At 33.5% G+C, this 24,817-nt stretch overlaps 4 protein-coding genes across 4 annotated transcripts; 2 read left to right on the top strand and 2 right to left on the bottom strand.

Annotated features, from left to right (window-relative positions):
• Window positions 1–37: 37 nt before the first annotated feature.
• On the top strand, window positions 38–4,219 carry TRIADDRAFT_54463 (uncharacterized protein; the record flags this gene model as incomplete). Its single annotated transcript, XM_002110411.1, has 14 exons — window positions 38–43; window positions 570–779; window positions 1,800–1,836; window positions 1,927–2,000; window positions 2,236–2,269; window positions 2,347–2,390; window positions 2,597–2,636; window positions 2,886–2,938; window positions 3,034–3,078; window positions 3,231–3,301; window positions 3,468–3,564; window positions 3,649–3,720; window positions 3,810–3,931; window positions 4,111–4,219. The coding sequence occupies 14 exons, from the start codon at window positions 38–40 to the stop codon at window positions 4,217–4,219; spliced, it is 1,014 nt and encodes a 337-aa protein (XP_002110447.1).
• An 838-nt stretch (window positions 4,220–5,057) lies between these two features.
• On the bottom strand, window positions 5,058–11,319 carry TRIADDRAFT_54464 (uncharacterized protein; the record flags this gene model as incomplete). The annotated part of the gene is made up of 21 exons (XM_002110946.1): window positions 5,058–5,121; window positions 5,198–5,282; window positions 5,452–5,532; window positions 5,676–5,757; window positions 5,870–5,965; window positions 6,039–6,103; window positions 6,211–6,378; window positions 6,558–6,686; window positions 6,762–6,802; window positions 6,890–7,017; window positions 7,068–7,280; window positions 7,410–7,481; window positions 7,584–7,618; window positions 7,728–7,822; window positions 8,066–8,134; window positions 8,232–8,340; window positions 8,430–8,513; window positions 8,603–8,729; window positions 8,859–8,939; window positions 9,171–9,305; window positions 11,230–11,319. 21 exons carry the CDS (start codon window positions 11,317–11,319, stop codon window positions 5,058–5,060), a joined length of 2,049 nt encoding a protein of 682 aa, XP_002110982.1.
• A 4,828-nt stretch (window positions 11,320–16,147) lies between these two features.
• TRIADDRAFT_54465 (uncharacterized protein) lies at window positions 16,148–18,735 on the bottom strand (the record flags this gene model as incomplete). Its single annotated transcript, XM_002110947.1, has 2 exons — window positions 16,148–17,892; window positions 18,180–18,735. 2 exons carry the CDS (start codon window positions 18,733–18,735, stop codon window positions 16,148–16,150), a joined length of 2,301 nt encoding a protein of 766 aa, XP_002110983.1.
• A 3,939-nt stretch (window positions 18,736–22,674) lies between these two features.
• Window positions 22,675–24,764, top strand: TRIADDRAFT_22362 (uncharacterized protein; the record flags this gene model as incomplete). Its single annotated transcript, XM_002110412.1, has 9 exons — window positions 22,675–22,866; window positions 23,028–23,182; window positions 23,297–23,403; window positions 23,518–23,580; window positions 23,683–23,797; window positions 23,927–23,998; window positions 24,223–24,281; window positions 24,350–24,549; window positions 24,618–24,764. Coding segments are annotated over 9 exons (1,110 nt in total), but the record flags the coding sequence as incomplete, so codon positions are not given.
• Window positions 24,765–24,817: the final 53 nt, after the last annotated feature.

A 24,817-nucleotide genomic window follows, 5' to 3' on the forward strand; every position in this document is an offset into this window, starting at 1 on the left:
CACTACGACTTGTCTACGTCTACGTCCTGGTACAACCATGGAGGTAATAAGGGGCAAAAACGATTTTATTTTATTTATTTACTAGCTAAAATATAATCTGCCCTTTTTACCTCGACTGTTTGTCTAAATCAGTATCGTAACCATAAATACTGGTCGAAATTGTCTGTTGTAAATCGTATCAGTATAGACTAAAGCGTGATCGATATAGAACAGTGTACTATATTATACACCATAGGTACTATTAATAATACTCGCATACTGTATAGTATACCTTATTTTACTATTAATAATATAAAGTATACTGTACAGTATACTTTATTTTACTATTTTACTATTAATGATACTCGCATACTCTATAACTGTATAGTATACAGTGCTGTACTTTATTTTACTGCTTACTGTTTATCATCAACGCATTGCAATAGGCTGTGCAGCGTTCATAGTGTGATAGGGACGTTGTTGATTAGTGGTGAAAAAATTGCTCAAGGTTGAACTCTAGTCCTCTAACAGTATACGTAAGGACTAGCAAATTATTCATTTATTTCTTATAAACTGTCAATTGACGACAGCGTAGAGATCAGAATTCAGTATCTTGCAGTGAAGAAAGGCGGCCCAACAAATTGCATCGCATTCTAGATATGGCAGACGTCGTCGTTGAACAATTCAATAAGGGAGGAATCCTTGCTGAAGGACCATTTTATGATGCTTCTACTAATAAATTGGCTTGGGTTGATATTTATGGTCAAAGTGTCCATTTTACCGACTTAGTCACTAAAGAAGTAATCATTTTATTTCTAGAATGCTATTATTTCAACAATCCGCTTTCCTTGTTTTATTTTTTGTATTGAATAAATTCATCTACCTAGTTAGTTTTACGATTATTAAATTTTAGTTATAACTTTATTGATGTGGTCGTACGTCTACGTATTTCAAGATCGAGCGTTATACAGTATATAGATAATTAAAAACAGATAAATTGCAAATAATATGTATTTTATAAAATGTCAGTACTTGGAAGTTATTATGTATACGAAACGGCGTGTAGCTTGCAGGTTAAGTTGAGGCATCAACCGAAAGAGATCATTCATTACACACAGCATTAGTCAATTTAGTCATAATATTCCATGCGTATAATGGATATGTTTTGATAGCAATTGCATTGCATATTGGTTGTTTACTAATGAGATTAGTGTTATTTTAGCTTTTAGGAAGTAAAACGGTACATTAGTATTAACAAGTGTTATAATTCATTTTTTATTACTGTATTAACACTTTGATAAGAATTGGTTATTGACAAGTTTTACATGGTCACTGTTGACCATCCTCTATATTACCGGCTCTGTACTACTATACATTAGTATACAATGCATGTACTATTGTTATACTGTACTTTATTAACTTAACGGAGCGATGCTACCCATGATAGCTCTTTTCATCGCGGCTCTATTATGTCAAATGTGCACATTATTTTGATACTTTACGTGCGTATGGGCACATACGCAACTTTACGTCTTGAATTTATCTTGATGCTCATCGAAACAACAATGTTGTAGCTCCAACGCAGTACATACCCCTTGATTTTAACTTGCTTGCAATCGAGGAATTTGATTTATACCAAAGATAAAAAGTGACACAAATTTGTTTTGCAACTGCACATTATACAGTATATAGCTTTTTTCTCCCTACAGAATGCATTGTAGATTGTTGTTAGTATGAATCGTAGCGATACAGTAAGCGAATAGAATAACAGATTACAACACAGATATATCGTCGATATAAGTCTCTTTGTCTCCTGCTAGGATGAAGTCCACAACTTTGATGCTCGCCCTGGTGCCAGTAAGCTTATGATCATAATCTGAAAACTTTAACGTAAAGCTGGCTGTCATAAATGAATACTATAAGCTTCAATCTCTTATCGTCTTGTAGTTGTTAAGAGAATAAATCATAAGGACTGCTGGATAATTAACTTGGAGAATAAGATCGTCTCATACAATGATAAGGTAAAAAGGCTAAAAGCTCACTTTACTTAGCGCAGATTTTATCACTCAGTATATAATTGTATGATTGAATCTTATCCGTATCTTACTTTAATGCTATTATTCATACAGTAATATACAGTACACATCAATTTTATTCATTGGTTGTCAAATATTGTCAAATTTAGTGTTACTCTGATAGAATTTTATGCCAGCAGAGTTGTTTATATTTTGATAATGAATATTTCCAAATTTACAGACTAAGGAAACTGAAGTCCTTGCAGAACTTGAGAGTAAGCTTTGGCTATTTGTTCTATACTCCACTTACTACATTGACATGAAATAACTTTATGGATATCTTTCGTAACAGAGGATAAGCCGAAAAATAGATTGAACGATGCTAAATGCGATCCAGTAAATTACCCATGCTAATATTATATAAAGATACCGTATAAAATTAGCTTATGATGATCCGCTTGTGTAGAATGAGCTTATGTTTCCTTTAATATTTTTTGTTTAGAGTGGCAGATATTGGACGGGTATGCAGTTTTACAACACGACACATAATCAGCTTATCAAGACACAATTGAAATATAATCTTATAATCGTATATACTGTAGAGTCAAATTGTTGTTCATAAAGTACATCATCTGGGTACAGGTATAAACTTCTAAAACATGATAGATAATCCGTTAATCAAGATTGAATCTGAATATTGCAATAAATTATATACTATGCATTTAAGCTATGATACAAAGAGTGCAGCACTATCATGGCAGCGACATTAATCGATTATCCAGCATGGAAGATAATCATATATTAATTAATAACCTACTTGTTAAAGCACCAGCCACAAGCGTTAACAAGTCTTTGTTTTTATATCATGATGGTTATACCAATCTTGTGTAGGCTCAATGTATGAACCTGAGAATGGAGTGTTTGATAAAGGTCATGGAACTTTGGTAAGTCCTTTCATGATCTGATTTTGTAACATTTTATTATTTATGATACATACCTTACAACTTCAACATAGACTATATTTATTTAATACATGCAGTATAGCCTCAGCAAAGATCTACAGATAACTTCTCATATGGATGGAGTAAGTACCGTATAACTGAGCTAATCTTTACTCTCCTTTCAATCATACTAAAATTATTCTCGTAGACTGTCATGTTTGAGATTTATGAAACATATCTTTAGATCGCACTAGTTATAATTATCCTTAAACTTAAATTTACTATCATTTCAAAGATTAGCATTTCCAATGGTTTGGCGTGGTCAGCTGACAAAACGATAATGTATTACGTTGATACTGAAACGAGGTATGGCATAATATCTAGCGGACTCATATATAGCTTTACTATCAAGCGTTGCAAATGTGTGATATAGAAGTTTCGAATTATCAGCCAGCAAAACGACTTATACATAACTCTCGTGTAATAATAAATTTGAGTATTTATACTTCCTAATCTGTGCTTAACTTTATAGAGGAGTTTATGCATTTGATTTTGATCTCACCGACGGTACTATTAAAAACAAGAGAATAGCTGTAACTTACGATGATGTTAGCCCAAATACTGGAAAGGTCTATTATACGAGAATATGATAGAGACCCTATAAAATCTAAAGTTTTCTAACTACACTTTTTAATTACTGTATTTACATACAGGAGCATTTTCCAGATGGAATGTGCATTGACGCTGAAGGCAAGTTATGGATTGCTGCATGGTTTGGCGCTCAGGTACTATCGTAACTTTAAATGATGTACTGTAACACATACTGTTCTCGTATAAATGATTTGCTATACTAATAAATGTATTGAAATCTTAGGTCATGCGGTACGATCCAGCTACAAATAAATTAATTCAAACAGTTACATTGCCTTGTGAACAAATTAGCTCGTGCGCATTTGGCGGACCAAATCTGGATGAACTATTCGTGACAAGTTGCGGGTATCGCTTATATTAACTGTATAATAATAAATTGAGATTGTCGATCGATTCTTTAGTGATAACTATGTTTTGTACTGTAGTTATGCATTCAATATAAATATTATACTAAATCACGAGCTTATCGCATATTGGTAGTTGCGAATTAAGAAATGTATATGATTACAAAAATCTCATTACAGGTATTTAAAATCTGAAGAAGAACGCAAACGTTTCCCACAAGCTGGCTCAGTTTTTAGAGTTAAAAATCTTGGAGTAAAAGGAACACCATCTTTGGGGTTTGAAGGATAATATAATTATGGAGATATTGCATATTAAACATCTTGGATTTCCCTTCAACGTTCGTACTCGTACATCGGTTATTGATGATTCGCATGCATACGGAATATTATACTCTGGCAAAGATATTTACATTAGATAAAGCTTTCTAATTTTCCTAATAAGTACCGTAATTACTGAGTTATTAATTAATTAGTTAATTAATTAATTATACCAAAGTATAACAATTGTTATCATGCTATACGTTCTTTGCATTTGTTTCCATTTTAATACACTATTACAGTATAAGGTTTTGTTGGGACGAATTACAACTTAGGACTTATCAAAATGTTTACGTAATAAAATGCACATTAGAGTAGGGTAGATACTTATGACACAGAAGTCTTTGATTATACCAATAAAAAGTGAGTATTTGATTACCAAATAGATTATAACTCTGCTGAAAATTTATGCAACAATTTCTAAACTACGATTAAAGAACTTAAAATAGTCTACATTACAGTCATCAGTACTATGTTATTGATTCTTTGCCGGCAATGTGAACACCTTCATTCAGATATAATGTGCAAACAAGTCGAACAGATATATTAAATTCATATACCTATAATCTATACATTAAATTCTCTTGTCAAACTGTCTACATTGGGAATAACGAATGGAATATAAAAATGATTGGGTAGTCGTGTCTATGTATAGTACGTATAAATAAATGAGAAAGCAATATAATCTGACAAGATGACAATGCAAGGGTTAATGAAGTGTAAAGTTTTTGAAAACAGACTACACTTTTTCATTTTTAAGGGCTACTAAATTTAGCCTTTACAGACATATTCGACGCAATCTAGATAGCTTATTCTAAATCTGTACTGTCCCTTTCTATATTTACATACTTTAGAGCGTCAGTAGGGCCATACCTACACACAATTAAGAAAAATAGTTAGTATTAGCTCGAGTCGACATGTGATAAATTAAGAGCGGATGTATTATAACCTGTAGTCAAAAAATAGCTCTTCACCAGCCTGGATATCTCGTTTAGCATAAATACCAATACGATGATCTCCATTAACCATCATTACTGAAATTTTCAAAGTGTTACTTTGATTAATAAAAGTCTTTAAAATTGAAGCGCAAGACAAGTTTGCATAATTACAATTTGAAATTGCGCGCACTGAAATTAGGTTTACCTATATTATATCAGAATATGCGAGTATATATTTACAAAGCAAAGTATATATATATATCACCTTTGGCGTAACAATTAGGATTTGTCGAATGATTGGCAAAGCGGATTTTGTTCCCCTTACGAGTAGCGTCTACAACAAATTCTATCAAACATTCAAGAATATTTACATAATTTATATTATTTTATATATGAAGACACGTGTACGCATTTTACAAGAAGCTATGCTTCATATGTAACTTTTCTTAGGAAATATAAAATTAATGGACTACTAGATATCAATCATACCGTTATTCAAATTAAACAGGAAACTGCATTTGGACTTATCATAAACTTTTCCTCTACGATCCGCTTCGTCTTGCGATATCATCTACAAGCAACAATCGAATATATAGATAATATTATAAAATATATGTTATACGTAGATTGAGTAAGGACATACATAGATTACTAAAAAAGTCGTCTCAAGATAACTGTATTACCTCTCCACAGTATTCACTTATGAAATCATTTTTATGAATTTCATATCTTGAAAATATTCCCCAACCAGCAATGTCAGAAGGAGCAAGAAGTAAATGCTGAAATGAAAAATAAAATGAATTAGTTCTTCAATCAATTTTGAAAAGTTAACAAAACCTCAGTCAATCTTACTTTCTTAATACCGCGCTGTATGAGAACGTTTTTGCAACTCGGATTAGAGTAATCATCGAATTTTGCTAGTGCCACATAAAAAATTTAGTGTTAATAAGAGTAAAAAAATTAGATAGTCCTATATATTTACAATTGTCATCGAGATTGTAAAACTAGCAGCCTAATTTCTTACATGCTCCACATTGTTGGCATAAATCAGGATCGCATTCTCTAACAGCTAATACACATGGGCACTGTTTAGTGTTACACTGCGCACGACATCTGCATCCAGGAAAACGGTTTTTACCTGCAAGGCAATACTCCATAATCAGGCACACAAACTTAATGTAATCATACAAATCTATTTAAATTTACAAATACAGCGATAAAGTCTCATCATAAAGTCAATCTACGCACAGGATGCAACACAAATATGCTGTACATAACAACTATTTATTTCAGTAATAGAAATCCTATAATTCGTGAAATAGGTAAACGCCACATTCGTATAAAATAGAGAAATGCACTGTAATGACTTACAATCTCTGTCACACTGGCAATATTTTTCACAAAAATTGTGAGTTTGAATACATGGGCATGAAGAATCACATGGACGATTAGGATGATTGCATGGAGTGTACGTAATGACTTGGCTGGTATCGTCCTTTCCTGTATTATCGATAAATAAGACTTGTAAGGTTTTCAAACAGTTTATTTACAAATTCAAATGTAGTAACAAGTCACCTCGCCTCTGCTGAAATTTTCGGCAATGATTGACCCATACACTGTTTTAAGTTAGATAAAAAAGTCGACCATACGTTACTATTACATTATTTAATTAAAACAATAAATATCGAAGAAATTTTGACTACCGCATATTCCTGCGCTTCTTTTTATGTATGTTATTCTGCACAGGTTTAGATTCTTTCTCCATTAAATGTTCCTCATCGAGTACTTGTAAGGCATATTCTCGTACCTCAATTAATAGTACACGTAGTTGCTACAAGTGATTTCTTCGAATATACCGTTATTTTAGAATAGAGACCTCACCTGTTTACAATTCTTAGTTTGTATTAAATTAGCGATAGTACAATAGTCGTTCACGTAGATCGGCTGCAGCACTCGAAATAGTGAGATTTCAGCTCCAGTCCAGCTATCAGATTTATTTCCTTCGCTTATAATCTCTGACTTTATCATAACCGAAGTCGAATTACAACCATTTAATTGTATGTTATTAGAGGAACCGGTTGCTCCAGAATTACCCTAAAACAAGGTTTTTTCATATCCTTTGATTAAACTTCAAAACTATTATCGCTATAGCATTGAAAAATTTCGCACCGTTTAGATATAAATGCACGTAATTTAAAAGAAGTAGAATATTTTGATACCTACTTGAATATTATCAACCTCCAGAAGCCAACATTTTTGCCCACAAGACTTTGCTTCACCTGCATTAACGGGAGTCTGCACACGAGAGTTAAAATTACATTATTAGTGAGCTAGCAAAATGTAAATTTCGTTTAACTGTAACCATTCCTTAAATCTTCTCTAATATCCTGCACTTACTTTTCTGCGTATTTTGACTGGCGGTCCTGTCCAAGCTATGTAAATTACAAGATAGCAATAATAGAATTTTATTACCCAATATAAACTACTCAGAGCAAATTATATGTACATTTTAAAAGCTTTTAACTAAGTGTACAATCTTACTATGAGTGCAGCAATCGTATTTAAAACATCTTCGACAGAAAAGAGTGTTGAAAGAATGCAAGCTTTCACTGCGTGAGACAGCTTTACAATCAGGCCTGCAAAGTACACATAGTTCAAATCAATGATGTCAAAGAATCATAGGAACAAGAAATGAAATTATAATTTGAGTTGAATATAGTAACAAATATATTAATGAGGAATCACTAATTGAACTGCATAAAATCTGTTTACGGTATACGCCTACTGATCGATGAAATTTGATGTCTAATACGTCAACAAAAATCATATAGATTAAAGTAGTCTTTTAAATTTATCGTGTATTCTAAACAGCTACGAACCCATCAATATCAGGTGCACATTCGGTGTTCTTATGAGTGTGAAAGAGTCTTTTGATAGCAGAATTAAATCTAATTTGTAAGAAAGGTATTCAAAAATAAGATTTACAGTAACATTTCATAACTTAGGTATATACCGTAAAGTAAGTGCCTATTAATCGAGACTTACCGATCTCTCAAGTCCTCTGCAGAACCTTGAAATTGATTAGTGTCACTAAAAGCCTTGGCGACTGCCGTAAATATTGCTGGAGGTACTCTTTCTTGGTAATCTATAGAGGCTAACAAATAATAACCAAGATATTGGTTGACAACTAGTACATTATACCTAGATTCTAATCTGTATAAAAACGCTAAATACACAACATACAGGAATTTTGTCCTTTTTCACTCCTATATTTTCCGGAGATGATCTTGACCAACTCGACAAAAAGTAAATCATTAAAATTGTCGTCTATACGTATAAATACCAGAATTACATAGCCGGTCAAAAATATAAATGATTATAAATAATATTATTTATCAAATGCAGTATTACTCTACCATGTGCTGGCGAATCGTGGACTTTACCATCGTAGTTATTAATTAATTCTTCAATAAATTCACCATCTTGGTCTAATACTTCATCGCCCATATAAGGTATATTATGCAATTCTGTTTCATCGTCAACCTGTGATTAAATTAATGCTTATCCTTAAGCGATAAATGTCCATTTGTACAAACTTTACTGTAGAACTGGTAATGATACAAAGAAGTGCCTTAAATGATTCAATCATATAGTTTATCGTGCAATTAATACCAGGTAATTTTTTTGAACAGGCTTATAAAACGTGAATCTTGGTGGTGGTGTAACATCCACTAATGTGCGCTGTAGTATCTCCTAAAAATGATTGTCAGCAGTAAAAATAGAAGCCATGCTACTTTAAGTACATCATAACTCAATAACAATTTATCCTTTACTATGCCAATCGAATAAAATTTGCATGCCATCGTGATTACAGCACGTATTTATAAGGTAATACGTACTATATAATATACGCAACTAAACAACTTATGTAATGTATTATTGACAGTAACATATCAGGTTAATCCTCTTAACAAAGATACTTACATAGTTTTCAGAATCATTGCCTTTAGCAACAGCAGATTTATGCCGCCCAACAGGCAAAAAATGAAAATTGCCTAATTTATCGTCGCGTTTCTTTAAAGCTTCTTTCACATAGCTACAATTTTCCACATAGAGGGACTATAGCAAAAGCGGTGGTCATATCATCAAAAATATAATTGCGATATTCACGTATGATAACATCTAACAGCGCCTTGTTACCATTTACCATTGTAGTAGAAGTAAATTGGTGGTTACGCTTTACTCAATAATCGAGAATAGTTTTAAAAATATACTACAATATAGTTTGCTACCATATAAAGTGCGAAAATTAAGTTAAAAGCTAATGTACCTACAGTAACATATATGCATAAAAATATTATAGTTTACATCTCACCTACCTTGCGATCTGTTATGAATAAACAAATGGTTGAAATACGTATTTAATCTACGCGTATTGTAATGCCAAATATTGATTTTAAGTAATGTGATTGAAATATCAGGATTTTTCGGTATTGGGAATAAATTTAAGAAAAGAATCGATTTTTAAAGTAGTAATTTAACTACTCGATATATTACCAATACGACACTAACAAATAACCACTTTTAAACATATACTCGCATAGCGAAGTTTGGTAAATGCCATATACGCATACAAAAGTAATCATAGAGATCTAGTCGATATACATCGTCGTTATTTGGTTAATTAATCTAAAAGATGTTGCTAATTAGCGTCATAAAAATAACACATTATCCATATCTAAGTTTGCCAAATAGATAATTTTGCCTTTATCTGAATGAAATTTCATAGCTGTCATTCATTGATTCCCATTTTAAGAAAGAAAAATATTTAATGTATTCGATGATCGGTATATTGGCGTGCACGCCAATGTAATTATAGCATCATTGCAAATATTTCATTACCATACTGTTAATACTAGAGTAAAATATTGCATAAAAAAAGTTGCATCTACAATATGAGTATCACTCAGTTTGAGAATAATGTCTACTAAGACAAATGATGAATCAAGTCTACTCATTCAAAATGAATGAAATCTCCTGGAGCTGCTATTCCTGTAATTTGTAATTCGATGTTAGATAATTTATTACGGAGATAATAATCAACTGAAAGAATTAGCCCTATGCGGTATCATTAGATCAATTATTTCATTGATCTATTAGGGAAGTGATCGACTTGCTTTCATGGAATCAAGTGTAAACTGTAGACGTTAATTTTGCATTTACTAGATTAAATGTACGTATAATAGATATGGGCATAAAGTAAATCATAATATAGAACGACGATCATCATTGCTGCAATCTACCATCATGTACAGTATAAACGCTCTTTGTTGCATAGGATTACCTCATGATATAATGCTGTCAAATATCAACGAAAAATAATCTACCATAACTGATCCAACCAATCAGCAAAAATCCTATTAAAGCGGTCATTCTTGACCTATTGAAATGCTTTGTCGGTAAAATAGTAAGCAAGATGATGATAAACTACGAATCACATAACTGATACTATGTAAAAATTGATTGATCAACTTATAGCTATTTTTCCCTTAATGACGATGTAAATAATAAAAGTTGAATATTGAAGGGTACAGGATTTCTATGCCCATGACGTAGGGATAAGTTATTCATTTGGCTATGTCATAATATAAATCTACTTGCCTATACGTATAATATAAGCGAATAATTAGCGTAGCTAGTTAGGACATCGTATTTGGAATGAATACATGAATTGTAAATTCAACATTACGATCCATATTCCTATTACTCAGGTCATCCAATACATTGGATTATATGCCTAATGTATAACCTGATATTGATGAAGTATACTAGCAGGTCCAAAATGAAGATATACTTCGATGCTAGAGTTGGCGGTAAAAATATCTTAAACGAGGGAAAAAATGGGCATCAATTGATTCACGTGCAACCAAGATACTAATGGCTCAGATATCAATCATCATTAAACGACAGCATGGATGCCTAGTTGGAGTTATATTGCACCAATAGAATAATGAATCATCATAGCCATGACTGTTTTATATACCTTAGCTTGTTGTTGATGGAAAATCCTCCTGGTATGTCTTAATTTTGAATATTCCGAACGAATAAATCTTTTTGTGTTCCATTCCGTCATTGTCGTTGCCAATGTTGTGAAGGAGACAACTACACATGCGTATATATATATATACATCTATATAGAACAAAGACTGCAGTATGAGTTACTTGATTCTCGACGTCTTGCAAGTTTGCATACTAAACACACTCGTCATTTTTTTTACATATGGCGCATACTGTAGACTACTATGGCCCAGGTACATCCAACAATAACATTATATAGGCATAATGCAAGTTCTAGATCAATCTTCTCCAATGATGGACTGCCCCATCAGTAGTTGCTAAGATAGAATAGTATCTTCAGCGGACTCTTCACAATACTGTATTAACTACTTCTATGAGTTCTATCCAATGGCAATCATAAATTCAAATTCAATTAGATTACCGTTTCTATGTTGATAACGCGTTGCACCTTTTTGCTAAGCTGTTAGCAGATCCTTCTCCACCCGAGAATATAATTCAAGGGTATGCAGTGGAGTCATAATAGCTTTAAAGTAATTTCAATGGCGGACTACTTATTGCTAGTAGCTAGCATGGAATACAGTACAAGTAAAATTTAATTAATTTACAAAGGCAAGTAAAAAAAATTATTCTATGCTTGAGGACATATCGCAATATCTTAGATAACATGTCAACTGATCGATTCTAGGAAATGACGACGGTACTTATGGGTGAAAACAGATGTATAATATAGAACAGTTTTAAAAAGTATTTCAACCCCATTATTCAAGGTAATAAACAAGGAAAAAATTAGAAAAACTATCCTATATAAGCTACGTGCCGTAACGTTGTAGCTTGTAAATTATTAGCTCTAGGAAATCATTAAAGTATTTACTAGTGATAGTAGATGGATAATATTATAAAATTCTCTTAATTCAATTTAATCGTGGTGTACCGACAGATCGTGACTGACATGAAACAGTGTCTTCTATCTTCATATTTTAAATTTCTATCTCATTAATCAAGATAATAAAAATAAAACAAATATTACTTCTCAAGTATAAAGTTGTCTTAATCATGCAGTAACTATTGATAGTGACTGACATGAAATAGTACCTTCTGTCTTCAGAATGGTAATTTTTATCCTATTAAGTTAATAAAGATATTGAAAACAAAATAAAAATTACTTCTCTATGTTGACAACGCATTGCAATGTTATGACGAATTTTGTTAATTGATCAATTTTAGATTCCCTTGAAGGCGTGTGTTTGCGACTATTGCGGCAGTTGATGATTGATAATATAAGTCCATTTTAATTACAGACTTTCAATTCTTATTATTTGATACGAAGCAGTACCCATCTTCTGTCTTCACAATATCAAGTCTTTCTACTCAAAGCGAAATAAAGGATCTGCTATGCTTCTTATGCTAACAATACTTTGGTAATTTATTAACAGATCGACTCTAAGCGATCAGAAAGGTCAATGTTATCAATAGCAGATTGATACTATATGGTAGTTTTAATCGTTAGCGGCAGAATATTCATAAAATATAGTAATATCAATAACGAACTACCGGTTCGTATCTTCATACTTCTTAATAGTCCACAAAGTCATACCGTATATAATACCATTAAAAATATCGATAGGTTAATCCGATCAAGTTCTATTAATTACTTAGTTATTTAATTCAAATCATGTGTATGCCTCAGTAAGAGCAGTTATGGTAATTCGTTGGATAGGCCATTCAGTTACGATAGAATGATGACATATTGTATCATTAGTCATGGCTGCTTAATTTTGAATAACTCATGGGATAATATATTACTATCGAAATATTCGTATTATCCGTATTTCAACTTCTATAATTAAGTCTCTTCACTTGGGTCACAAAGGTAAAATAAAATATTCGTACGGTCAATTTGTCAGTTGTACAATAGCATATTTCTCAACGTAATCATGTAGTTCATAGCAGAAGGATATTGTCTTGCAGCTTTAAACATCTACCACATATTCTTAATTGTCCCCAGATTAATCTATTACTCATAAAACGTTCCTGTTGCAATTCCATAGCAGTTAGCTATTCAAAACTCAAAGATTGAAAATTTCTACGTCTACAGCCAGAAGATTTACTACGAGTAAATAAATCATTATAAAAAACAGTACTGTACCTCCGCCATGAGTATGTGGATTTTATAGTAGCACTTTCTTAACCTGATTTGCACAAATAATATAATTATTAATTCACGCTAAATTACCAATGTACCCACAGCTTATAATTCTATAAATAAGTTTAAGTTTATTATTTCGGCTTCAAAGATAAAGCGTCTACGAGATATATTAATTAATAACAGACTTACTATACGGATTATTATTGTATGCAATGTTGATAGTGAAATCATAGCATGCAGTTACTTGCAGTTGTTTTAATCATGGGAGTGACGGGATGCTTAGTTGTCTGTAGAACATTATACTATCCTTAAAACATCAGCATTTCGATTTAATAATTGTATAGATATTTATTGTTTCGATTGCGAAGGCATAACGAATCTCTATGGTAGCGGCATTTTTATTAATTTGCTGACACATTTACTAATACATTTATGTATTTATATGACCCGTATTGTTGCCAGTAGAATAATAGTTAATCATGTACTTCGTTTAAGTCGTGATAAACCTCTTTCCTGTAGCCCATAGAGTAGTATACTATTACTAAAATATCAAAATTTTAATTCAATATTATTAGCTGCTCTCTTATTGCAATGGCAAAATAATCTTCATGTAAGCTAATTACATTGACGGCGGAATGACAAGTTACTGTAACTCCAATCATAGTCTGTTCATTTTTAGCGCTATAGGTTACAAGTTTTGATAATTTTGCAAACGGATTTACTGTCTTATGATTTATGAGTACTATCCAACGCCTACTATTGACACTTGGGTGTTATTCCCTGTAGCTAATCCATACAGTACCCAAAAAAGGAAACATTTAACACGTTTAAAAATGGAACTTTAAAATTTTTACATAAATTCCGAGCAAGATGAAACCCATAATTAGGCAATGATAGCAGCTGTCGTGGTAAAATTTTTCATACTGTAGTGTTCATCAACATTGAACTATTATGCGCCTATATACTGTACTCATCTAATCCATTTAACCTACTAATATAACAGTAAGATATATATATCTATATAGAACAGGATAGATCGAGCAGTGCATATAAAGAGTTAGTAAAGCAATTACTGTTGTTGACAATTCCCAGATATATGTGCAATTCCGCCCTTCATAAGAAATAAAGAATAATTTTAATTGTACTAGCAAACATTACTACAGTAATTATATTATTAGTTCAATAATGAAGGTAAAATTTGACAGAATCAGATATAATATTATCCTAATTTACTGTTTTATGCTAGCCTAGGATCTTCTGATCTTCCAATCATTGCCTGGTTTGGAATATTTACGACATACTGTATGCTCAATTTTACGCGTACGCTAATGAGGACTATTGTGTTAAAGAATTGTAAATTGTTACTCGTACTTAGCACTCATTTTACGCGTATGTTGATCTTTCACCTCCTTCCTTCTATTTAATACAGGACTTATGAACTTATACAGATCAGCAGCAGCATGAAAGGGTTGCAATTAGATATCGTTAACGCTCATAGAAACTATTCCAAATGACATCGGCTTTGGTTATGCAGTACGTCGACTTTCGTTATGTTATAGTGTACTAATACTTATTAATCCATCCGACCGTCGAGATAGTTAAAACAATATTTCATACTTCAATAATTAATTATAATGCAATAGGACTGTGACCTGCCAGCATTTAAAGATTTAGCAGTTACAGTTTTTAGATAAGAGTATTGTAAATGGTACACTTTTCGTTATTATTTCCTAAGATTCGCAACATCAATGCAGATGGGGAGGATAAAATCATCTCTTTCGTATCGGGTTATTTATGGTACTTAAAACACCCTGACCCTAATCGCAAAACGGTCGTGCAAATGTGCTTTAAAATATTAGCAGAGTATCAGTAGTCATACACTTCATAGGCTAGACATTTTATTTCAGGTAAGTGCGTAAGGCTGACATTCATCAGCGCAACTTTGGCTACAATACCATTCAGTATTTCGGCTTAATCTTTAAAAATACAGATTTTGCGCGCCACTATACAAATAGGTGCCTGCAGGTATTTGTAATATTCCGTCAACTTCATTTAAAATAAAATGTAAATTGTAGCTATAGATTTAAGTTCAGTAGGTAGTTCCGGAGCTGCTATTATTGACAAAATAGTTGTTTATAAAACTATGGATAACATATTTATGATCTACAACTCGATAACAGATTTTTGTATTTTTCGTAAGCTATGAATTGCTTTATGCTGAGAAAATATAATATACAATTTCGTGAAATACTTGTATTATTATTCTACAACGGTAAGAAAAGTTTAGTAATACCGAAATACCAAGTGCATCATGTTATTGCTAGAAATTGTAATTATAGTACAAATGTTATGGTGGCCGAGCAATGGTATTTTAGATACATTTTAAAGTTAGCTTCCAAGTTGAACTTATTGCAAAGATATAGAAGTTATAAATACCGTACGGCAATAGAAATACATACTTATACATAGTTTAAAATAGTCAGCTACATTTGTTGCTTTTTAATTTAATTTTTTGAATTGGGAAGCTGAATAATTTATATTAACAATAATTAATTTTATTTATTTTTGAAGTGAAAGCTAGTAGAGCATAAGCTCTATTATAATGTATGTTACATGTATAAATATAAGCAACCTTTGCATACATTTACTACATTGTATAAAAGCATTTTCAAAGGCAATACATTGGTGGCCTTTATACGCTGTAAAATGTAAAAGTAGCATATAGTTAGGCTTGCACTTAATTTACATCAGCTAATTGCGCTTCCAATATTGCTCCTATCGCTTCACATTCCGAATCGATTGAAGACTCAGTAGCCGACGAATCAGTACTCTTACTCGACAAGGAACAGGAACTTGAACTGCTAGAAATTGAAAAACTATCCAACGAACTTTCACGACTACTGCTTCTCCGTGTTAATTCTTTTGCTAAGCCAAAGTCGGGTGCCATCATTAGTCCGACTGACGTCTCATTTCGTTCGTCTAATGAAGTTCGCTTTCGCTTGCTAAACCGTTCTGTCTGCAATTCTAAACTTTTTCGACGCTTCTCTTTCGGCATCAATTGCATCCTCGTAGACGAACACATACATACTGGAGCTAATAAATACGGCTCCTCTTCAATTTTTTTCCAAAATTCATTACATTTATATAACCAGTCGATATCAACAACAAAGACACCGGCAGTTTTCATCGCTAAATGAACCTTTTGGGTATATCCGCTCTGGAATGCTACACGCTTTGTCACGACATGAGTAGTTTTTCTACTCGGCGAAGTGTGAAATTTATGCGTTACTTTTGCGCCAAGAGATTCGGCCAAAATCCATTCGTAAGTCTTTTCTGGAGAAGGATGCCCACTAGGAATTATAGCACTGAAAACAATTTTAACATCTTTTAATACATTACGTCGTATTTCTGGAATAATAGACTTTAGATCTGGTAATTGATCAAGTTGTTCCTTTAATTGATCGTACTGCTGATAAAACCTATTATGGATACGTCGTAATAGTGGCAGTAAGTTAAGCAAGTAATTGTCTTTGATATCATAGTAGGCAATATTGGTGTCTGAATCAACTGCAGTTTTCCATAATGATGGTCTTTGACGTGTGGCAATCTCTTCATCATCATTGTTGTTATTGGTATCAATACGACTATCACCACTGGAATCATTAGTCGATGTAGCATGTTTCTCATCAGTAATTTTTGGTTTTTCAATACATTCTGTGGTATTTTGTCCATTTAATTCATTACTATCAGCGTTAATTTGATTCATTGGACTACTTTCTTCTAATTGATTGACATCTGTATTGCAGTTGTTATCGACTGGTTTGTTCTCTTTTACATCGGGAGAATCTCTAGTCTTAAGACCTTTGCTATTTAATTTCTTAGGATCGTTTATGTCGCCAACATTTGCAAAATAAGAATAAGGTGGTACTGGTATACAACTTGGATGGAATGCCCACATTTCGGGTCGGTCGTCGATAATACAGACCAAATTATCACCAAGTGGGAAAAGCTGATTTAAATTTGTAGATTTTAATAATTGTGATTTTAATTCATCCCTTGACAATATTCTGTTGTAGAACAAGCTACCTGTAGGATCTAAAATTCCGACAATATCTTGAGCGTAGCTTCGTGATCCCATAGTGACAACATGTAATTCGAATAGTGTCGATGCTACCTTTAGAAATTCTTCTACATGTGGCCGTAATTTAGTTAAGTACTGATGGTAAACATTATATCCAGGAAACATGTGGCAAGTATAATAAATTTGTTTTTCTTCAGTTAAATTGGATAATTTAATATCGGGTGATGCCATTCGAGTATGTATTAGGGTAAGATCCAAGTCGACAATCAATACCAGTTTTTTACTCGACAACAATCGATTCATATCATTTTTGGCTAATTCACTAGCCAGATCCTGACTGACGACCAGATCGGGAACATTTGGGACCATGGTTACCATCGATTTTTGTATTTCAACGTCTTCTACAATTACGGTATAAGAAAATTCAATTCTTTTTAAAGTTTCACGGAGCATTTTTTTAATTTAATAGCAATTTTATAATATGATAGGACAAATTTCATCGTTACAAATGCACTGTATGGATAGTGGACAATATTAAGTAACATGGCAGCGGTCAACGTATTGGGTTACCGTTTGTAACGAAATAGTGTGTAGTTACTAGAGTATAAAATCTACGAGTACTCGTCTATGGAAATACATGCAAACAAATGCAAATTTCATCATTTGATTCAAACTACATGACGCTTACTTTTTGACTTGGATAAATCTTTACCGCAAGTAGCACACATATCTCGAATGATTGTAGAATGTTTACATTCTTCGACTACTAGTTGAATAACAGGCGTTTTGGCAGGCAATTCTTCACCGAGATGACGTAGGATTTTCTCAATTCGACAACAAGATGGTGATCGCATACGCTTATATTTGGCACTAATGGATTTATCACTAGGCTGTATCAAGGCTAATAGTTGACCACTACTGACCACTTCGCCTTCTTTAACATATAAATTAGTCAGTTTACCCGTTACTTTTGATGAAATGATCAATCGTTCAAGTTGATGAATTTCAAGTAACATCTGACCAACATTAAAATCTTCTTCTTGGCCAACCATAATCTTCTTAATAATAGAATCCTCTTCTTTATCGCATACAATCTGTTTCATTTGCGCAATATCATTTAATTTTATTTCATAATAACCAAGAATGTCTCCTTTTCCAATTTTATCGCCTGTGTTGATCAACCAGTTGATCAATTTCCCGTTGGCGTTAGCCACTATCCCTTCGCCTTCATTCCTTGCCGCCATGGACCCACCAAGCAACGCAGGCGCAACAATTTCGATTGGGCTTTAATTAATCCAACATTGAACTTGAAAAAAAAAGAAGAAAAATTGTCAGAAAAATGTGCATGATTTTACAGTGCAATGCACGGTAGAGTAGGGACTGTATCATTGTACTCTGAGGGTAAATCGACTGTAAATTGCAGTACACTTTTCGATTTTCACAAAACTCCACTACAGTATACTGTACTCTACTGTGTTGTACAGAACACAAAGTAGAGGGTGTACTGTGCTGCACATCGTAGTGATGGATAGTAAATAAAAAAAAAATAAAAAAAATAGAAAAAAAAAAAAAATTTGAATCCATTTCATGACTTTCTACTACTGTTTCTATTACTATTTCTATTACTATTTCTACTACTGTAGACTATGGTTTGCGATTGATCAATGACAGTCATGCGGACGGAAATAATAGGAATAAGTACATAAAAGCTCCACTACAGTATACAGTACTGTACTCTACTGTGTTGTACAGAACACAAAGTAGAGTATGTGCTGTGCTGCCCATCGTTGTGGTGGATAGTAAATGCCCCAAAAAATAGAAAAAAATTTGAATCCATTTCAGGACTTTAGGTTTGCAACACGGGGTAAAAAGAACAACATTGATGTCAAAAAATGCACAGTACTGTGTACACTATGTGTAGTGGTGATTTCAACGACATTGTGATACTGTAAGGCGTAAATGTACATCATTGCCGTGAATGAATCAACACTTGCAAATTGTAGTAAAAGAATATCTCTTCGTATCGGACAAGATGACGGTATTTCGGTAAGGACAACCAAGAATTTCTACTACTGTAGACCATGGTTTGCGACTGATCAATGGCAGTCATGAGGGCGGAAATAATGGAAATTAAGTCCATAAGTCAATTTTACCTATTTGGATCACCAATGTCTCAAAATCTTTTCTGAATCCTGCCTGAATTCCTGTCTTGTTGGATCCTTGTTGGTACTGTAGTAAATCGCTAGTTTTACCGCACTTGTTTAGTTGAATCCCTTGGTGTCCGTTTGACACTAACTTTATAACGATAGAAAAGTGCTGTTTATAGTCATGAAATAGATAGTACACTGTAGTGTACCCTCCTCAAGCGTCCAGTAGCCGATGAAAACTCAATTAGCGAGCACAATCGGGTACAAACAAGTTCTGCAGACGGTAGCAGTGTAGGACAATCTGGAATTTTGGATTGATTAATTCATTTATTTGGTCAACAAGGTCCAATTAATCCTCCCTGTGGTGATGTGTCTTGTAGGACAGTATGGCTAGCCGCGATACCTTTCATACATGTCCCAAAATGGGATAATAGTGGATAGACATACTGTACAGTATGAGTGGCATTGCGTACAGAACTGTACAGTGTACAGTGTACAGTACGGAAAGAAGGTACTGAAGATGATCCATGTCAAGTGTTGACTCGTGTTGACGATTGACTAACGTACAGTACAATGTGGAGCTGAGAATTTTACACCTTGAGTACTAATATTGCTCCCACACGGACGCTAATCCACCCCACAGTAGGATTGCTACAGTCAATCTGCAAAATGAATTAACTTCGAGAGTCCCATGTCCATCGTACTGTCAGTCTGTCACCAAGGGTAGAATAATCAACTTCATAACCAATCCTGATGACAAAATTAGGAACGTAACATTTTGAACGCAGCTTTGAAAAAGCCTACAAATGATCCCAAGAGAATCATGCTAATCGTTCTTGGTGTACCAAGTTAATCGACCGATAGCTGGAATATGGATGACACGTGATTGGAGTTATCGTAACCAATCGGTTTCAAGTCCAATACCGTGTTTTATGAGCATGCGTAAATGAGTACACCAGCTTTGTATAGTGATACTGTACAGTATAGGAAGACCGAAAGTCATCACCAGTTAGATGGTATAATAAACCTTCTGCAGGTCGCTAGAGATTGAATCAAAGCTAACCCTTCGTAATCCGGCCATCGGACTGTATTACTGCGATCCGATTTACTCATCTTGTTGGCATGCGCCAAGAAACGCTACAATATCCTGTGGAAAAAATTTTGAAAGATTCATTCATTGATTCCCATGATGGCATTCTCAGAGAAGAAAGCCCCACAGACATTACCTAGTCTTTTACTCTAACTCATACAAGTTATTTTTCCTTCTTGGACCTCAGCTGGAGATTGTTGACAGTACACTGTACAATACAGTACTCTTCCGACTATACTGTACACTACTGCACCAGTGTTCTGCACCGTCCCTTTCAGACTCATGCTACCCTAGACACGTGCAAGCTTCAGTCACATGACGCATCGGCGATTTCGCGCCATTTTCAACCATTGGTAGAGCAGCTGATCATGATGAAACGCGTTCCTACCCCTGCTGAACCAATGACTGCAGCGCCAGTGTGTTTCTGCTTCCGTTGGCCGGTGTTACAGTATAGCCAAGAGTCTAGTCTGGCTCTATTTACTTTTATAGAGACTTGAAAGAGGGCTAGGCATCAAAACCATCGATAGATTAATTCATCCATTAATTTAAAGCAGAGATTTGCGCCGTCTTGACTGATTCTAGAGTTCAGATTAGCACGTTCATCGATGTCCATATAAATAGATCGAAAGCTGATTTCCTACTCTCAAGTTTCCCATAACGTAATCTTAACGTACAAACCATTTCCAACATCATTTCTCAAGTCTACCAAAGTCTTTTCTGCCACACTTGGTTGCTGAACGTATTGGCTTGAATCACACGATTTGACAATTGTCTTGCGCATCGAAAAATCATCCAAAGTATTGATTACTGAGGTTAGAAATTGTTCGCCTTCATGACTGTCCAAGTAGTGCTCCAATAACTATTCTAGAATAGTCTCAGTCGATCTCTCATTTCCGACAGATCGGCTTCCATTCAATTGCTTCGAGAAGCATCTGTAAATTAAATGCATTAGATGACGACCTCAGTCATCTGCTGGTCTACATCGCTTTGCATTCTGTCGTTCTCCTTCCAGTATTGCAATGGTAACCTATAATAGTTGTACGTCTTATTCTCTTAACAGGCTTCCAGCTTTCCCATGCAGACCACTAACATCTTATCTTACGGTTTTCGCTGCCGAAAAGCACGAACCACTATCGAAAAATGGGATCCTTTAACTCATCGTAATAATACCAGCCGTGCCAAGCGTAAATTAGGTACTGCAAATTTGGAAATTAAAGGATGCTATTCTGACGTATTTTGAATGCATATAGTACTGATACAATCCAATGGGTAATACGAAGGAGTAGAGCACTGTTCAATCAGCAGAACTGATGCTCGTAAAATGACTTCTGAATAGCAACTGAACACCGTAGAACAACCAAATAGACAGCATTAGCTCCATTTAAATGCCTTAATAGGCAGTGAATGTTTTACAGATAAAACTCTCTCGTCATATCAATAGCTTACTTTTATAAACTTGATTGCATTGTAGAATAAAAAATAAATAATACTCTATGATTATGCAGACTGAGACATTCCTCACATAGCCAATGCAATATACCATGATACCTTATATGTTCACGAGGAGAATGCCATTAATCATCATCAATGATCATTTTTAGAAATCGACCGTGACGATCAGAGTTGCAAGAAGAGGCTCAAGGAAACGCTCATAAATACATCAGAGGCCGATGGTATGTCATTATAACTCGGGTATTCGATCAGTTAATTCGTTGTTATTATTACAGTGAGGAAGGATAACATCATACTTAACTATTAATAGTATACGAATGGTTGGCACAAATAGTATTGATAGCAAATTTAGTCTGCCACATTACTATAAGCACAGCAATCGCAAAGATGGATAAATCCATGCGAATCATACACTAAACTAAGTAACAGTAATTTTCTATTATAGTAACAAAAATTCTTATTTTAAACTTATTCTAGAAAATCCCTACCTAGGCCGAAAATTTAAAAATATTCTCAGTACATCTATTGATGACTCTGTAATCTGCAGAAATCACTATCTTGAAGAGATTGGAAATTTTATAAAACAACATGTTGACCATGGTACTGCCGCCAGTATGTATATTAGTGGTGCTCCTGGTACTGGTAAAACTCTCTGCTTAAAGAAAGTAGCTGCTGACAATCAGGTTGTTACAGTTGACTTACATCAACTATTTGCAAGCGTATTTAGATTATTCTTAGGAGACGATATGTATCTGCAATGTTGAAACTATACCCCCTGAATATGACTGATTGGAAAGATTTGTCTCTTATATTTTTATTCCTTGCCTTATAGGATCTTGCGCAAAAGGCCAAAGTTATATACCTCAATTGTATGACATTTAAAAAAGCTGATAATGTACATAATCAAATATTAAGTAAATTACTCGGTAGTGAAACCGTTCTTTCTGCCCGAGCTGCTGTTGAAAAATTACGCAGAGCAATATCGTCCAGTGGTTCAATGATGTAATGCATTAAGTATAACTACTATGGAAGACACTTTCTAATTGAATATATAACAACATACACCGAGCATACATAAGATCAACCCTAAGTCGCCTAACTTTTATTTCATTGCAGAGTATTAATTATAGACGAAATTGATCAGCTAGAGTGCAAAGGTCAGGAAGTACTTTATACTTTATTCGAACTGCCTTCAATTCCTCGATCAAAGTTAATACTTATCGGTAAGGTTAAAAAAATGTTGTTAACTTAATTTATCCATTCTAGAATACTACATCATACACTGACGAGATTTGCGATATTTTTCAATAATATATATATACATCGATACTTTACAGGAGTTGCCAACTCTTTAGATTTGACCGATAGATCCTTACCAAGATTAAATAAATTAGAGAAATGTAAGCTGCAAATAATGCATTTAAATCTTATAAATTCGATGTTCAGTGTTTAAATTTTGCTTACTCTATGGACAGATGATTAATTTGACTAAATATCTCTAGATAAGCCCAAATTACTTCATTTTCCTCCCTATACCAAGGATGAAATAGTTTGTATTTTAGATAGCAGGATGTCTATGGTAAATGAAATTTCGATTGTAAAATACGATGATGTATAGTAGATTCCTATTCAATATAATTTGTTTGCACATATTCTCTGTTTACTCTCCCCTTATTTAGTTGACATTGTTTGTCAATTTTTTTATCAGATCAAAAGCTCTGACTCTGTAACCAGTATTGATAAAAGTGCCTTTGAGTATTGTGCAAGAAAAGTATCTGCTGTTTCTGGAGATATTAGAAAAGCTTTAGATATATGCAGGTATTCTTAGCTACCGTATCAAAGCTTATCGCTTGTTTTTATAGCTAGATATCTATAAGATTTCATTTAATTTGGTGTTTGTGAGGATATTTTCTATTTTAATTTATTAACTGCAATCATTAATTTCGTAAAGCGTCCAGACGCCATTGCTGTACGAGTATATTTAAAACTACATTATATCGAGACCAGCAATTAATACAAAATCGTTTTTAATTCCTTTTCAGGCGTGCTATTGAAATTGTAGAAAAAAGAGCGAATAGAAATAACTCAAGTAGGATATTCAGTATTTTACTTGAATGCTGCTAGATCAATCGAAAATTGATTGTTTGATAATTAAATTACATATACTAGATAATGGTAACAATCCTGATGCAACTGTCCGTATTTCTGATGTGGCTGGCGTTATATCTGAAGTATATGGATCGAGAATTTTACCTACAATGAAAACTTCCTCCGAACCCACCATTCCTTTACAACAAAAGTTATTGGTTGGAGCATTGTTATTAGCTATTAAAAAGATTCGAGGAGTTAAAGAAATCACAATTGCTAAGGTGCAAGAATATTTTTACGAATATTTTGAACTAAACCACATGTAATAATTGACATCAATTCTTTACAGTTATTTGAATGTTATAGAAATTTATGTAAGAAGAGGCAAATTCAGACTGTGTATGAATCAGAAATAACAAATTTATGCAGCTTGTTGGAAGCTAGAGGAATATTAAGACTGAAAAATAACAAAGAAGTAAGATTTTCCAAGGTATGATATGCAAATCTTGATGTTTTTATCCAATGTTTTTGCCCTATTTTTCGTTATCA

The sequence above is a fragment of the Trichoplax adhaerens genome, genomic scaffold (genome assembly GCF_000150275.1).
Source record: "Trichoplax adhaerens TRIADscaffold_3 genomic scaffold, whole genome shotgun sequence".
NCBI classification, from domain to species: domain Eukaryota; kingdom Metazoa; phylum Placozoa; class Uniplacotomia; order Trichoplacea; family Trichoplacidae; genus Trichoplax; species Trichoplax adhaerens.